A 14,732-nucleotide genomic window follows, 5' to 3' on the forward strand; every position below is an offset into this window, starting at 1 on the left:
TTTATGATATTTTGGACGACATACTATACTATGACTTTTTTATAATATTTTGGACGACATACTATACTATGACTTTTTTATGATAATTTGAACAACATACTATACTATGACTTTTTTGTGATGTTTTGGACGACATACTATACTATGACCTTTTTGTGATGTTTTGGACGACATACTATACTATGACTTTTTTGTGATGTTTTGGACGACATGCTATACTATGACTTTTTTATGATAATTTGAAGGACATACTATACTATGACTTTTTTATGATATTTTGGACGACATACTATACTATGACTTTTTTATAATATGTTGGACGACATACTATACTATGACTTTTTTATAATATTTTGGACGACATACTATAATGTGACTTTTTTATGATATTTTGGACGACATACTATACTATGACTTTTTTATAATATTTTGGACGACATACTATACTATGACTTTTTTATGATGTTTTGGACCACATACTATACTATGACTTTTTTATGATAATTTGAACAACATACTATACTATGACTTTTTTGTGATGTTTTGGACGACATACTATACTATGACCTTTTTGTGATGTTTTGGACCACATACTATACTATGACTTTTTTATGATGTTTTGGACGACATACTATACTATGACTTTTTTATAATATTTTGGACGACATACTATACTATGACTTTTTTATGATGTTTTGGACCACATACTATACTATGACTTTTTTGTAATATTTTGGACGACATACTATACTATGACTTTTTTATGATAATTTGAACAACATACTATACTATGACTTTTTTATGATATTTTGGACGACATACTATACTATGACTTTTTTATAATATTTTGGACGACATACTATACTATGACTTTTTTATGATATTTTGGACGACATACTATACTATGACTTTTTTATGATATTTTGGACGACATACTATACTATGACTTTTTTATAATATTTTGGACGACATACTATACTATGACTTTTTTATGATGTTTTGGACCACATACTATACTATGACTTTTTTATGATAATTTGAACAACATACTATACTATGACTTTTTTATAATATTTTGGACCACATACTATACTATGACTTTTTTATGATAATTTGAACAACATACTATACTATGACTTTTTTATAATATTTTGGACGACATACTATACTATGACTTTTTTATGATAATTTGAACAACATACTATACTATGACTTTTTTATGACATTTTGGACCACATACTATACTATGACTTTTTTATGATATTTTGGACCACATACTATACTATGACTTTTTTATGATAATTTGAACAACATACTACACTATGACTTTTTTGTGATGTTTTGGACGACATACTATACTATGACTTTTTTATGATGTTTTGGACGACATACTATACTATGACTTTTTTGTGATGTTTTGGACGACATGCTATACTATGACTTTTTTGTGATGTTTTGGACGACATGCTATACTATGACTTTTTTATGATAATTTGAAGGACATACTATACTATGACTTTTTTATGATATTTTGGACGACATACTATACTATGACTTTTTTATAATATGTTGGACGACATACTATACTATGACTTTTTTATAATATTTTGGACGACATACTATACTATGACTTTTTTATGATGTTTTGGACGACATACTATACTATGACTTTTTTATAATATTTTGGACGACATACTATACTATGACTTTTTTATGATGTTTTGGACCACATACTATACTATGACTTTTTTGTGATAATTTGAACAACATACTATACTATGACTTTTTTATGACATTTTGGACCACATACTATACTATGACTTTTTTTATGATATTTACAATGACACCCTATATTATGACTTCTTTATATTTTTGATCACATACTATACTATGAGTTTTTTTGCTTGATATTGATGGCATACTACATTGAAATAATCTTTTAAGCTACATCCCCTCCTAGTGGCTTGATGATAAATGAAAACATTTCGGTTGACCGTAATTTATTTGCCATTTGACAATGAAAACAAGCCTATATATTTTTTAAAATGTGTGAAACAATTAGAATTAAACACAATAAAAATGGCTTTTAAACATCTTTGTTCTTTCTCAATTCTCCAGTATTCGTTTTTTTGTCATGTTTTTAACCATACCTTACCTTTTGCTTCTTCTTCTTCCTTTTGTTTTTTCATTTTTCCACTTCCTATACTGCTGTTGCTGCATGCCAGTTTTTCTCTTCTGATTGTTACTTTTATTCTGACAAAGTTAAACCACTTCACTTGCAGTTTATTTCAGAACAACTGGCATATGTTCAAACTTTATGGCACAAGAATTATATATCACAGTTGTACTACATCAATCCTCCACCAAAAAAAACAAACAAAAAAAACAAAGAAATGTTCAAGGCCAAATAAGAACCAGGAGCCACTTTGTTGTGCTTTCAGAAATCCAGGCATCCTAACTGCTAAATTCTGTCAATGCTCATGGTTCTGGTTCATGTTTAAGAAAATACACTGATTGAGCAGAAAAATAGAAAGTTCCATACACTGTCATGGAAACAGTCCTGGTGTGCGTGTACATTTCTGGTAATGTGTTTTGTGATGCTGCAGTTTGTGACTTTGTGCTGGAATTTGGTGCTTAAGTTCCAACACTGTTTAAATATTGACTATAGATTGAATGAACTCTTCTCTTGCACGCTGCCAATGACATTAAAAACAGTATAAAGCCAATCATTACAATCATTGCATTTACAATTATAAAACTCTGGTCATTAAACCCATCAATCATCTGGAACAAGTCAAATAGCTGCACAAACAAGAGGAATCATCAGAGGAGACAAAATATCCCGAACAAGAATCCTTAGTGATCCAAAGTGGCAAATACACTGATACTTAGAGTATTTCCCAGCAGTACATACACTGATGGTTTAACTGGTGCTTCTTTCACTATGTAAATAACAGCACTCATACTGACAGGCACATTTCAATATATACACAACAGCCTTAGTTACTATCACAAGTGTCTGACAGAGTTCATCCCACGGTCCAGCAGCACTGTCAGTCACTGTTCACTCGCTGATAGTCATTTCAATAAATGAGCTGAGACAGAAATCTGTGACCACGCTGCGTCCATGACTACATCGCTTCTTAATATCAGCAGCAGTGAAAATCTTCCATCATAAGTCAGTACTACAAGGACTCCTCCTCAGATTCACTGTCTGTGTTGGGCTTCGTCAGCAGCTCCAGCTCCTCGCCGTCCTGTGACAGAAAACATATGCAGAGCAGATCAGAGTGCTGCTGAAGAATCCTGTGGACAAACCCGCAGTATAAAAGGTATCTGCGGCAGCCAAATGTACTGTTTCACTAAACCATGACTTTCTATCATTTTTTTTCCTGCAAACTGACCTTTTCATGATATTTTTTACGGCAAACTATAGTTTGATTTTTTTGTGACAGTTTTATCACATACTATACTTTGACTTTTTGATCATTTATAAAGACATACTATAATTTTTTTTTTTTTTTTTTACTTGCTACAACATGACTTTTTCTTTTTATATATTTTTTGACATACTGTACATTGACCTTTTTGATTTTGTTTCACATTGCTTTTTTTAAAAATGTTTTTTCACCCACTATATTATGATTTTGTCACATGCTATACTATGCATATGGCTGAATTTTTTTACTTACTATACTATGACTTTTTATGATATATTTGATGACATACTATACTATGACTTTTTATGATATATTTGATGACATACTATACTATGACTTTTTATGATATTTTTCACACACTTAACAATGACCATTTCATTTATTTATTTATATACTATACTATGATTTTTCATATGCTTTTATGGCATGACCTTTTATGATATTTTTTCCATCATATTTCAGAAAAATGCTAATTTAACATATCTAAACACAGGAACTTCCGGTCTACCTCTGCCTCGAAGATTATTTTTTGTGTGTTATTGTGTGATTTTGGTGAATCTGAACTAACAGAAAAAAATGCCAAAGTCACACAATAACACAGACAAACTAACTGATTGAGGCAGCGGTAGACCCACAGTTCCTGTGTTCAGGATACCATTGTCAATGGAGTCTGTTGGCTTCGATGAGAGCACAGATAGGGAACTGAAGCTGTTAACTGCTTCCCTGTTGGAATGGGCCGTCTGACGGGAAGGTAAAGCAGTGAAAATACTCTCAACATATTGTATACTTAAACTGTTATAGACTATTAGGTGGGATTTGTTTTAGGCAGCTAAAATACGTTTTGTTGCTGACCCCTCCACAGTAGTGCATTGCTCAGCCTCAGTGACAGCACTCCAGCCTGCTTCTCCAAACTGGGGGCATGCCAACTGACATCCACTGTTTGTATTACACTGACTATGGAGAAGTACCTCATACAAGTCCACTTTAAAAAGTCTGAACGATCCCTTGAACATCTCAGTATCTTCACTAAACACTAAAGGCTGATCCATTCAGTTTTGCGCTGATGCTCTGCCACTCACAAGCCCTTCTGTTTATGTCCTGATAGCTGTTTGGAAAACAGTTCTTTATTTCAGGGAACTCAAAATCTGCAAAGATGAGGGTTCTCATCCATTAATTTGCACTGCAGTGTGCAGAAAAAGTTAAAGACAATTGAACTCTGGCAGCAGGAGGGTGTGTGAGTAGGACGAGCACAACCGAGGCAGTCTCAGGGGACTGCATCTCCTTGTTGCTCCACCTGTCGGCTCGTGGCCCTCCCTACCTGCCTCCTTACCTCTCACTGAAAATAATAATTTACTCTGCGGATCAATTGCTTCTTGTCTGAGAAGACCTTAACCTTCCAAGCTGAACACCACTCACGCTCCAGGTCCTGCTTACTCTAGCACAGTGTCCTCATAAGGACGCCACAGAGATCTGTCCTGTTTAATAGCTTCCTCTTTCAAAATCCAATAAACTACACTGACCTAATGAAATTACATGAGGTAATGCAGCGGCATGAGTCTGAATGCTGTTTTCATAGCAGGGAATCAGGTTTCCTCCTGAGCTGAAGAAATCACATTATAGAGCGCTGAGAGCCAAGCGTCCTACAGAGAGCTCGGTATGTGTGTGGGAGGAGAGGAAGGGGCTTACATGCACGTTAGGTGAGTGACACAGCTGTGAGAAAAGCTTGTGTGCGTGACAAGGGAAGATTTGTGTTTTACTCCCTACCCCTCTGGACCTCTCGAACACCTCTCCGTTGATGACCCGCAGCTTTTCCTGCTGCAGGCTGTACTCCAGGTCCTTGGGCCGGCTGGCGTTGTAGATAAAGATGGCCAGCAGGACTGTGGGAGCCTGGAGGAAGAAGTCCAGCGAGGGGCGGAAGTCAAAGAGGAAGAGGGAGAGGGCGGTTACCACCACGGTAGTGATCTGGCCCGTCAGCACGTGGAACATGTTGTCTCTGAATTTCAAGATGAAGGCCACAGATAGACCCAGGGCAGCTGAGGAGAAGACAGAGGAGAGGGTTGTTTTTTTACCTTATTCACACACACTCCTTGAAACTTGGTCATCCTTAAGGAAGTTTACTGATGTTCACAGATATTATTTGGAGACAGCAGCATTGACCTTTAATCAAAAGTTTGAACCTACAGTTTCCAGGTAAATTATTTGTTATTGGTAATGCAAGGAGTCACAAATGATGCCTGCAAAATATCCAGAAAATTTCAGCACTGCTTGTCTGTTCAAACAGCCTGCATTTACATTTAGTAGCCAGGGTGGACATAATGTGATTGTGCAACTAATTACAAACAGTTTTTTATGTTTTGTTTTTTCTGACAATTCTCTAATGGCAATTTTCATGCGTAAATTGGAGTTTTAATAGACTGAATCTAGAGGAGAAGGCAGAGAAAGAGGGAGGGACTATGGGAGAGAGGGAAAGTGAACAACGGAGCAATATAGTGGAGAACCAGGGGTGTGAAAGAGAGCGCAAGTCAGAGAGGGACAGAAAATGAGAGTTTCCTTCTGCCTCCCCAGCAGTGGGAGAGATGTGTGTTTACATGCAGCAAAGAGTGGTGATCATCATCTGCGCACGTGCGCACTACACGGCCCAAGAGGCACAGGTTGCTTTGCCAAGCCTGTCGTGCATGAGACGACAGACTATCAACATAAGGAAGAGAAGAATGAGAAGTGGTGCGAGAACACACGTCAGCCCTTAGCTTGTACCCAATGTTTTAATATTAAGAAATATATAATATAGATTTCTTTTACAGCAGAAATTCAGTTTTTTTTAATCAGGCAATGGAACAGAAACTGTGCAGGTTCATGTGGGTCGGGCTGTTTTTTGAGTCCAATCAGAGCCCTAGTGTGCTTAAGTCACAATAGTAATGAGAAGCAACTGTAGGTTTTCAGTTCATTTGCTCCAAAATATGAAAACATGATTTTGAGCAGAATCACGTTTTCATCAATGATGTGTCCAGTGTCATAGCTGCCATTTCCATTCAGTTGATTTATGCTTGACAGAGGTCTTTGTGAACATGTGTACCTCTGTTTCCGTCCACACCAAATGAATCCACAAAACAATTTGATGCAATTGGCTGTGATGGTTCACACTAGTATGCTCGGCACCCGACTTTGCACTGCTGTTCATTAGTTTAATGAGCAACGATGAGCGAGACAGTTGGCCCTTTTTTGTATGCTGTTTCTCTTCCCTAATAACTCTGAAGTCATTGATTTAGGTCGTCTGAAGATGCTTATGATTCAGAGACTTGACAAACATCAATTTGTTGCAGGAGTCCATGTTTTCCTGAGCAGATGCATTGGGTGCATTGAGATCAGAAGTCAAACTACTGAGTCAGAATTACTAACTTCTTACTTGCAATGGATACAGCATCAAATATGTGTGTTACATATGAAGCTACAGGCAGAAGCTGGTTAATTTAGAGACTGACGACTGTTTCTGTCCAAAAGTAAAATAAAAATCCACCTACCACAGTTACCTAAATGTAACCACAGCGGCACCAACTTGTTACTGACACAACTGTTAACTCACCCGTGACGAGCACCAGTAACAGGGAGTACACGTTATGTCCATGGAGGAGGCCGCAGTGCACGGTGAGGCCTCGAGCCTCACTGCCCAGCCCGAGGGTCAGACCATTAAACACCACACCAAAGGCGTACCTACAAACCCATGAAGCACATTATTCAGATTCGAACTGACTTCAGCCACACATCCTCTGCTTTATTATGTTCTTCACTGAGTCACTTCTCACAGTTTACTGTTCTGGATGAAGATGCTCTCAGTCAGCTGGTCTCCTTCTTTGAGGATCTTCTCATTGTAGATGTTGGCCATGGCGGAGATGAAGCACTGGAGGAGGAGCAGGATGTGACCCACACCCAGAGACCGAAGCTTCTGCACCACCCTGTCCCTCCAGGCCTGGCCGGGCAGGGATGACACCCACGACTCAGTGGCACTGAAGAGGGAGAAAAGATATGAACAAGGATAATAGAACATAACTGAAGAATAAACCAGGCTGTGAACCTGGTGAAACTGGTATTTATAAAGGAAGAATGTGTGCACCTCAGGGGGGCGTCAGAGCAGCGTACACACAGTTTTAGCTGAGATAGCAGAGGGTGATGTGATGAGGAGGAGATTAAAAATAAATTAGGAAACAGTAACATTGTTTTCAGGTTGTTTGCCAGTGTCATGTTTCTTTCATTACTTTGCAGTCAGCACAGCATTCTGTAAAATCTCATTCAGAAGCACAGTCATAAATTTAATTTTAAGGTACTTCTGAGAGATGAATTTCATCATTTTTTATTTACACTTGAGCATCATTCACGTGTGAATTACCTTTAATTTGATCCTAAACTGAGCGGCACTTTGTAGAGTCAGTGACGGTTGAGATATTATCTCAACGATGTTTGCAGAACCATGTGATGAATTAATGGTACGGACGTTATAAACAGCCTCAGCCTTGCAGCTGCTTGAAGAGACCCACCATGCAACATAATATTGTTGCTTAAATTGTACTTACTTTGCTGTACTTCTCATTAACGGGTCTAACAGGTGAAGCAGGAACAACTATCAATATGCAAACAGATGTTTGAGGGCCATTTATGGCAACCCTGGTGGTAAAAATGAGGCTCAAGCATGTTCACCCTCCGCCCACAAGGACTGAGATTTATAAAACAGAATCAAGCATGCGTGTGCCTTTATAAATCTGACGAAATCCTTATGTGCGTACACAAAGAATGTTGTGAATCTACAGTTTTTTGCATCTGGCCTCAGGTCTTGACAAGAAAGAAGAACATATACATGGAATAAAAAAAGTTGATATCTCTGGTTCTGCTGCATCAATTCTGATCCTCAGGACATCTACAGGTATCACACACAGTTCACGCTTTTAAGACCTTTTCAGGATAATTTTAACCTGATTTAAAATTGATTTTTGGACAAATCATCTGTTTCTTATTCAAGCATGACAGGTAAGTATAAATGTAAGTAGTGGTCCCTGTGCAGAGGCAGGTTATTAGCAGGTACAAAAGATAAGATTTTTTGGTGGGTTTAAAGATTTGATTCATCAGGCGTGTGGACTTTCACAAAAAGAAATTAAAATATAGACAAGTTAAATAAGATCAAATGTTTTTGGCAATTCAGACCATTTAACGACCTCTGAGACTCAAAATTTATAAATTAAATTTAAGGACTTTGGAGACTTTTTAAGGACCTGCAGACACTCTGGATCTTTCTTTTTAAACTGTCCATCATGAGTCTGACAACATTATATGAGAGCACTCTTTTCATCCATCTGCCGTTCATCATGTTACCTGCTGTTCCTCATCTGCTCCAGCAGCTGTGTGTAGAGGAGGCAGGAGTTGGAGGGGGTGGAGAGGGGGTTTGAGTGGAGACCTGGAACAGCCACAGAGTTCTGGCTGTTCCCTGATCCCGTCGTCAAGGAAACAATGGACAGGAAGAGGATGAATAACGCTGCCCACTGAACCCAGGACAGGCGCCTCCTACAGGAGAAGGTGAGAAGTGAAAATGTTAGTTTCTTCTGTGGTTAACATGAGCTGCGTTTAAAGTTTTAAATATACAGAATTACAAGGTGTTGTGTATGAAGGGATGCACAAGATGTCGAACTTGATGAGATGGTGCACCAGTAAAAAAGGCAATTTTGAGTATTTCACTCAGCTTAAGTGTTACTGTTACAGCAGAACAAGTACAGTACATTCAGTAATATTGTCCAACAGATTATAAAGCTCACTTTAAAGCCAGTTAAGGCACATTTTTAGAAACAAAATGTTAAAATATTTGGTTAAACTTGAAGACATCTCTTCTAGACGAGTCACAAAAAAGAAACATGGGATGGGAAAGCCGCAGCATAACACCAGGAAATGAAATAAAGTGTCAACAGATGCACACTCAGCACCTCTCAGCTACAGTCAAACTCACAATAACAGACACAGCGTCCTGCTGAAGGACAAAACATTACAGGCTCGTTGACACTTACTTCAGAACAATTCTGAAGAGCACAGCTGTGGTCAGGATGACGAAGTTGGAGAACAACACTGCCATGGCCTGGGAACAAGAGGAAGAACAGCTGGTTCAGAGATAAAACAGCAGAACAGAATAACTACATCAAACACAAAGACTCAGCGCAGGACGTTTTGTAAAAGCTGGAATGAGAAGTTTAAATCTGCATTTAGAGAATTTCCACTGGAGGTAAAAGAGGTTTTCAGGTGTGGTTTACATGTTAATAGGGGTTGGATAACTGGAATGCATTTACATTTTCCAAATGTAAAGCTTTCACACTCAAAATTCAATTAATATAAATGGTCCTATAACAAAATATTAAAGTCTTTACTAACAGGCTGCAGGTAAGTCATCACATAGAAGATGATGAGGTTGTCGAGGAAGTAGAGGAAAGCAGGGACAGCCCACTTCAGGGAGGTGAGGAAGGAGGAGCTGGAGGAGCACCCCAGCTCTCTGCACGATCGTCCCTCTGAGGAAACAGACAAAAAGAGCAGATAAACACACCTTAAAGATACACTATGCAGGATTATACTAAAAATACCTTTTACAAATTCCACTTCTGTTACAATATGACAATATTCTGAATTGGATACAGGTCACATAAACAGCTTATTTCGCTTGGATTTTGTGTATTATGTCTTTTTCCAAATGTAGTATTTTCCGATTAAGACATGTGGGTTATGCCAATATTATTAGGTTTTTACGCCAATTTGCGTCACACGGCCTGTTTATGGTCGGCTGTGTGGGCACTTATTGATGCAGTGACACACAACCCAACTCTCCAACAGTCTGTAAGGCTGAGGCAGAGATGCACGCGCAAAAGAAAAGCCCACATTTCTGGTCGGAGGAAGAAACACACCTCCTATAAAAGCTGTGAAAGACTTGCATATCAACACAATTTTGAATATGTACAAATATGGCTACACCGTCCTTTTCAATAAGGTGGACGAAAGAGGCAAGATGTGTTTGCATGGTCAAACAAGTCTACCACCGGAAGAAACCTTTGAGCAAAATGGCACAGGCAGCTCCAGCTGTTCCAATTCCTCCATTTTTACATAATAAATGTCATGTTAGAGGACGTTAATCTGAGTATTTACAGCTGCACATAACTGGGAATATTAGTGGAATAGGGTTTTATTTATTAGGCATGTAAACAACTCAGTTGGAATGCTGTCTTTTTGGAATAAGAGCAAAAACTGGAATATTTTGTGTATCAGGTAACGCTAATAGCAGCATGCATCCAAGAGGAAGCTACGAAAGTCACCAACAAGGTGCCAAAAAACCCACAAATACAGTGAGGCAAAGCAACAAGCGGAGAAAGCTTGTTTCAAACAACAGTAAATCTGGGGTCAGCTTTCACTTTCCATGCAAGCACTGAAGGAGAGGATGGGGATGAAGAGCAGCATGGAGTTGGCCTGTGTTCTGTTGGACAGGTTGGTGCTGGCATTTAGCTTACTTAGCTACCTAAAGTGTCGGCTCTTCCATTATAACTAATGTAACATTCCTATGACAGTACAGTAGCTTGCTGTGTATGAATTAGCAGTGCAGGCAGTAGGGCCCAAATTTAAATGTTCTTAAACTGGTTGAACCAACAATTCCTGGATAATGTACCTTTAACATCACATACGCAAACACAACTTCAATGTTTACCTCGGACGATCACTCTGACTGACATAGCCAGGCAGAAGAGCAGTTTGAGCGCCTCAGCGAGTAGATTGACGGATGCAGGGAGGAAGTCATACTTGTTCTCTGCAGATTGACCACAAATGGAGACACAACACGTCAGTGGAAAAAACATCTTATAGCATGTTTATCTAAATGTGTGCTGACTTGAATACAAAATTGACACATCATGTTAACTCGCTGTGGGAAATAAAAAATAGCATCCAGTGAGTCACCAGCATTGGCGGAGAATTTGAGGAGCACGATGCGACTGGTCCCCAAAGTTACAAAGCCCAGGCCGAGGGCCAGAGTGTAGGCCGACGAGCGGGAGCACAGCCTGCTGCAGCAGTGGCAGCCCATCATGATCGGGACTGGAGCTCAGAGCAGTCAGACCTGTTGTAATGCAAACACACACACACACACACACACACACACACACACACACACACACACACACACACACACACACACAGAGTGGTAGTATCAGACTGCTGCCCAGTATGTTTGGTACTCAGTTTCAGTTGCAGAATCGGCATCACTAAAGAACTGGAAGGACTGGAGTGTCTCTGTCCAACACTACTGAGATCAACATGGTCACTGTCAACAGCTCAAAGTTCCTGTGGCTAAAAATCACCTGGTCTCTGCTGTATGAGCTGTGTAGAATTTTTTTAAATTCTTTATTGGTTATTAAATCACTAAATGGATCTGTCTGACATGGTCAAGATATACCGGTATGTGCCTGCTAGGTCCCTGAGATCCTCTGACTCAAACCTTTAGATCGTTTCAGAGGTCAGAACTAGAAGACATGGAGACGCAGCCTTTGTTAATTACGCCCCGAAACTCTGCAACAGTCTGTCTGAAGGTCTTAGAAGCTCTACATCTGTTGAAACTTTCAAACATAATCTCAAGTCAGATCTTTTTACCATTGCTTTCTCCTGAAATGTATTTTTAACTGATGGTTGTTTTTCTCTTGTATTAGCCTGTAGTTTTACTTTATCTTTTATCATACGTTTTTATCATCTTTTTTTCCAGACAATAAAATAATTTAAAAAGAACAACAACAACTATCAAACAAACAAAAAAAAAATTATAATTAAACATCTATTGAATATAAAGAAAATAAATAAATAGAGTAAAAATAAACAGCAGGGATAAAATACTGGAAAAACAATGATTACAATGAAAGTTAAGGCTAATGTAACTCCAAATAAAAAGCCAGATTAACAAGGTAGGTTGAGTTAAGAGGGGCATAAACAACAGAAAGCACTCTCACTGGTACTTTTATAGGTCACACATGAGGAACATGTCAAAGTAAAGCAGTGGAGGACCTCAGTGATCTGGCGGGAACATAAAATTAAAGAAAATCTCTGATGTATGAAGGAGAAGGGTCATTTAAAGCTTTAAATAAAAAGGAAAAGAACTTTAAAATCAATCTTAAAAGACACAGGTAGCCAGTGTAGGGACTTCAGCAGTGGGGGGTGTGATCCAGTTCTTAGTTAGCACTGTAGCTGCTGCAGTCTGGACCAAAGTAAGTACACACTATCTTACTGCTCGTCCTCTAACAAAACCTTCTGTTTCAGGCCCTGCAACAAAAAAGTTCCACCTTTAAAACAGGTCATATTTTACATGGTCAACTGAGAGAAGTCAACGTACGCTGAGGTCACTTCACTGTCTTTGTAAGCAGGACAGTAAAACAAAAAATGAACCTCTTTTACACAATGAACAAGCTCTGTCCTCCTGAACCTGTGAGCCCCTCAGGCTAATAATGTTCCTGAGTGTAACTGTGCACACAGGGATCTTTGTCTTTTGTTTAGATTATACTTCACATAAGGTTCTTCTCTGTGAGACACTACTGTAAGTTAATGATTTGGGTTAATACCACATATCAATGGACCATTGTTCTGTACATAAGGAACATTTTGCTGCTAATCCACTGGGTTTAGTTGTTCGAAAGTAATCTGATCGGATTTCAGCTATCAATAGGATAAAATCTTAAAAACAGGTTGTTCAAATAAAAGATTCTGAAATCGGCTGAGATCACATCATCCAGTCTTGGTTTTGTTGTTCAAAACTTTTAAGTAGGATTGGGATTCCTTTGATCCAAAAAAGGGATTATTCTGATCCCAGCAGGAGGTTGGATTCAGGCTGGATTTCAGGAACAGAATGTAATAAAACTTTTAAATTGGTCCAAAAATACACATTTTTATATATATATATATATTTATATCTTGCACTTCAGTTGTTGAACAGTTACTGTGATAAAGTAGATAACGTAGACTTTAGGCTATCTAGTAATTACTTTTTGTTTGATATTAACAGCTATTTGGGGGGTTATTTTATGTATGGGGACAACATCCTTTTTTAAAATTCTACTGGACTGAAAGGCGTAAAGTTACAGTTTCTAACAACTCTATTTCTTTCTCATTTGTGAAACCTACAATGATAAGTGGTACAGTAACTGCAGTGTGTTTATTGGCAGACTGCGTGCACTGTGATATGTATGTGGTTGGTAATCTTGAAAAGTCTGTTTCTGGATCAGGGTGATCTGATCCAACGTTGCTTTGAGAAATCAGCACAAAAGTAAAATGGCTCAGCTGATCCTGGGCAGCAAAATAAGGGATTTCAAAATCTGGATCTTTCTGATCTAGACTCAATTTTCTGAACAATTGGACTCTGAATATCATCTGGAAAATAATATAAGAATTTTTTCAGCTTTATCTTAAACTGTTTCAGAGAGAGGTGTTAATTCAATTTTATGATCATTTTAAGAGGCTGACAGATATGATGCTGCTCTGTCCTGGTCTGACTTCTTCTAGCTTTTTAGGAACTCCCTTCTGCTAGATAATGAGACATGTTAGGGTTATAAATAGCAGCTACAACTAGCCACATACACAAGAGCCCTTTGGTTTGGTCTCCAGTCACATTTGATTAAGTTACAGTTGTCAGTAAACTGTTTACTGTGCAACACAAACCTCCAGTAACTCACTGAATTAAATCAATCTGAGCAGGATGGTGAGCTGCAGGGTCTGGCTATTTAAACTTTAAAAACTCATTATCAGTCCCAGCTTCTCAAATGTCACATATTGCTGCTTCTTTGTAAATTAAATATGTCTGGGGTTTGAACTGTTGGTGAAACAAAACAAACAATTTAAAGACGTCATAATGGACATTATCGACTATTTTCTGATATTTAAAACACTAATGGACGAATAAAACGATAAAACAAACGAGACATTGATGAATGAAAGTCACATTTTTGTCAGGGACGTAAATTAATCTGCTCACACACAGAATTTAACTGTAACAATTGAACCTAACGAGCAAAGTCTGAGAGCTCGGAGCTAATTTAGCGTCACTGTCACCACAAACCGTCTCGTTTCTGCGAACAAACACCTTCAATAAAACAACACGAGCGTTTATTTAAACATTACTACACGTATTATCTGAGGACGTCACAGATATGGTGTGAAAATGAGACAAAGCTCTGTGAGACTTACTTGTTATTCCTCTTTCTTCCAAAACATAACTGAACCATTGCTCTTCCTGGTTTATCCGCGCAGGCGCACTGG

At 38.3% G+C, this 14,732-nt stretch overlaps 1 protein-coding gene across 1 annotated transcript; it reads right to left on the reverse strand.

Annotated features, from left to right (window-relative positions):
* Positions 1 to 2,262: 2,262 nt before the first annotated feature.
* Positions 2,263 to 14,732, reverse strand: slc35a5 (solute carrier family 35 member A5). Its single transcript, XM_049593372.1, has 10 exons — positions 14,661 to 14,732; positions 11,400 to 11,556; positions 11,152 to 11,250; positions 9,837 to 9,970; positions 9,479 to 9,546; positions 8,796 to 8,984; positions 7,238 to 7,438; positions 7,018 to 7,145; positions 5,202 to 5,470; positions 2,263 to 3,254 (listed from the first exon to the last, which is right to left on the reverse strand). The coding sequence occupies exons 2-10, from the start codon at positions 11,524 to 11,526 to the stop codon at positions 3,186 to 3,188; spliced, it is 1,284 nt and encodes a 427-aa protein (XP_049449329.1). The 5' UTR covers positions 11,527 to 11,556; positions 14,661 to 14,732; the 3' UTR covers positions 2,263 to 3,185.

Source organism: Epinephelus fuscoguttatus, linkage group LG13 (assembly GCF_011397635.1).
Source record: "Epinephelus fuscoguttatus linkage group LG13, E.fuscoguttatus.final_Chr_v1".
NCBI lineage: Eukaryota > Metazoa > Chordata > Actinopteri > Perciformes > Serranidae > Epinephelus > Epinephelus fuscoguttatus.

Excerpts from the sequence above, each read along its gene's own strand:
- slc35a5 (XM_049593372.1), bottom strand. The coding sequence starts at position 11,526 with ATGATGGGCTGCCACTGCTGCAGCAGGCTGTGCTCCCGCTCGTCGGCC. Across the intron at positions 11,251-11,399 it reads CAAATTCTCCGCCAATGCTG|AGAACAAGTATGACTTCCTC; the intron begins GTGACTCACTGG and ends GTCAATCTGCAG. Across the intron at positions 8,985-9,478 it reads CTCTTCAGAATTGTTCTGAA|GAGGCGCCTGTCCTGGGTTC; the intron begins GTAAGTGTCAAC and ends CTTCTCCTGTAG.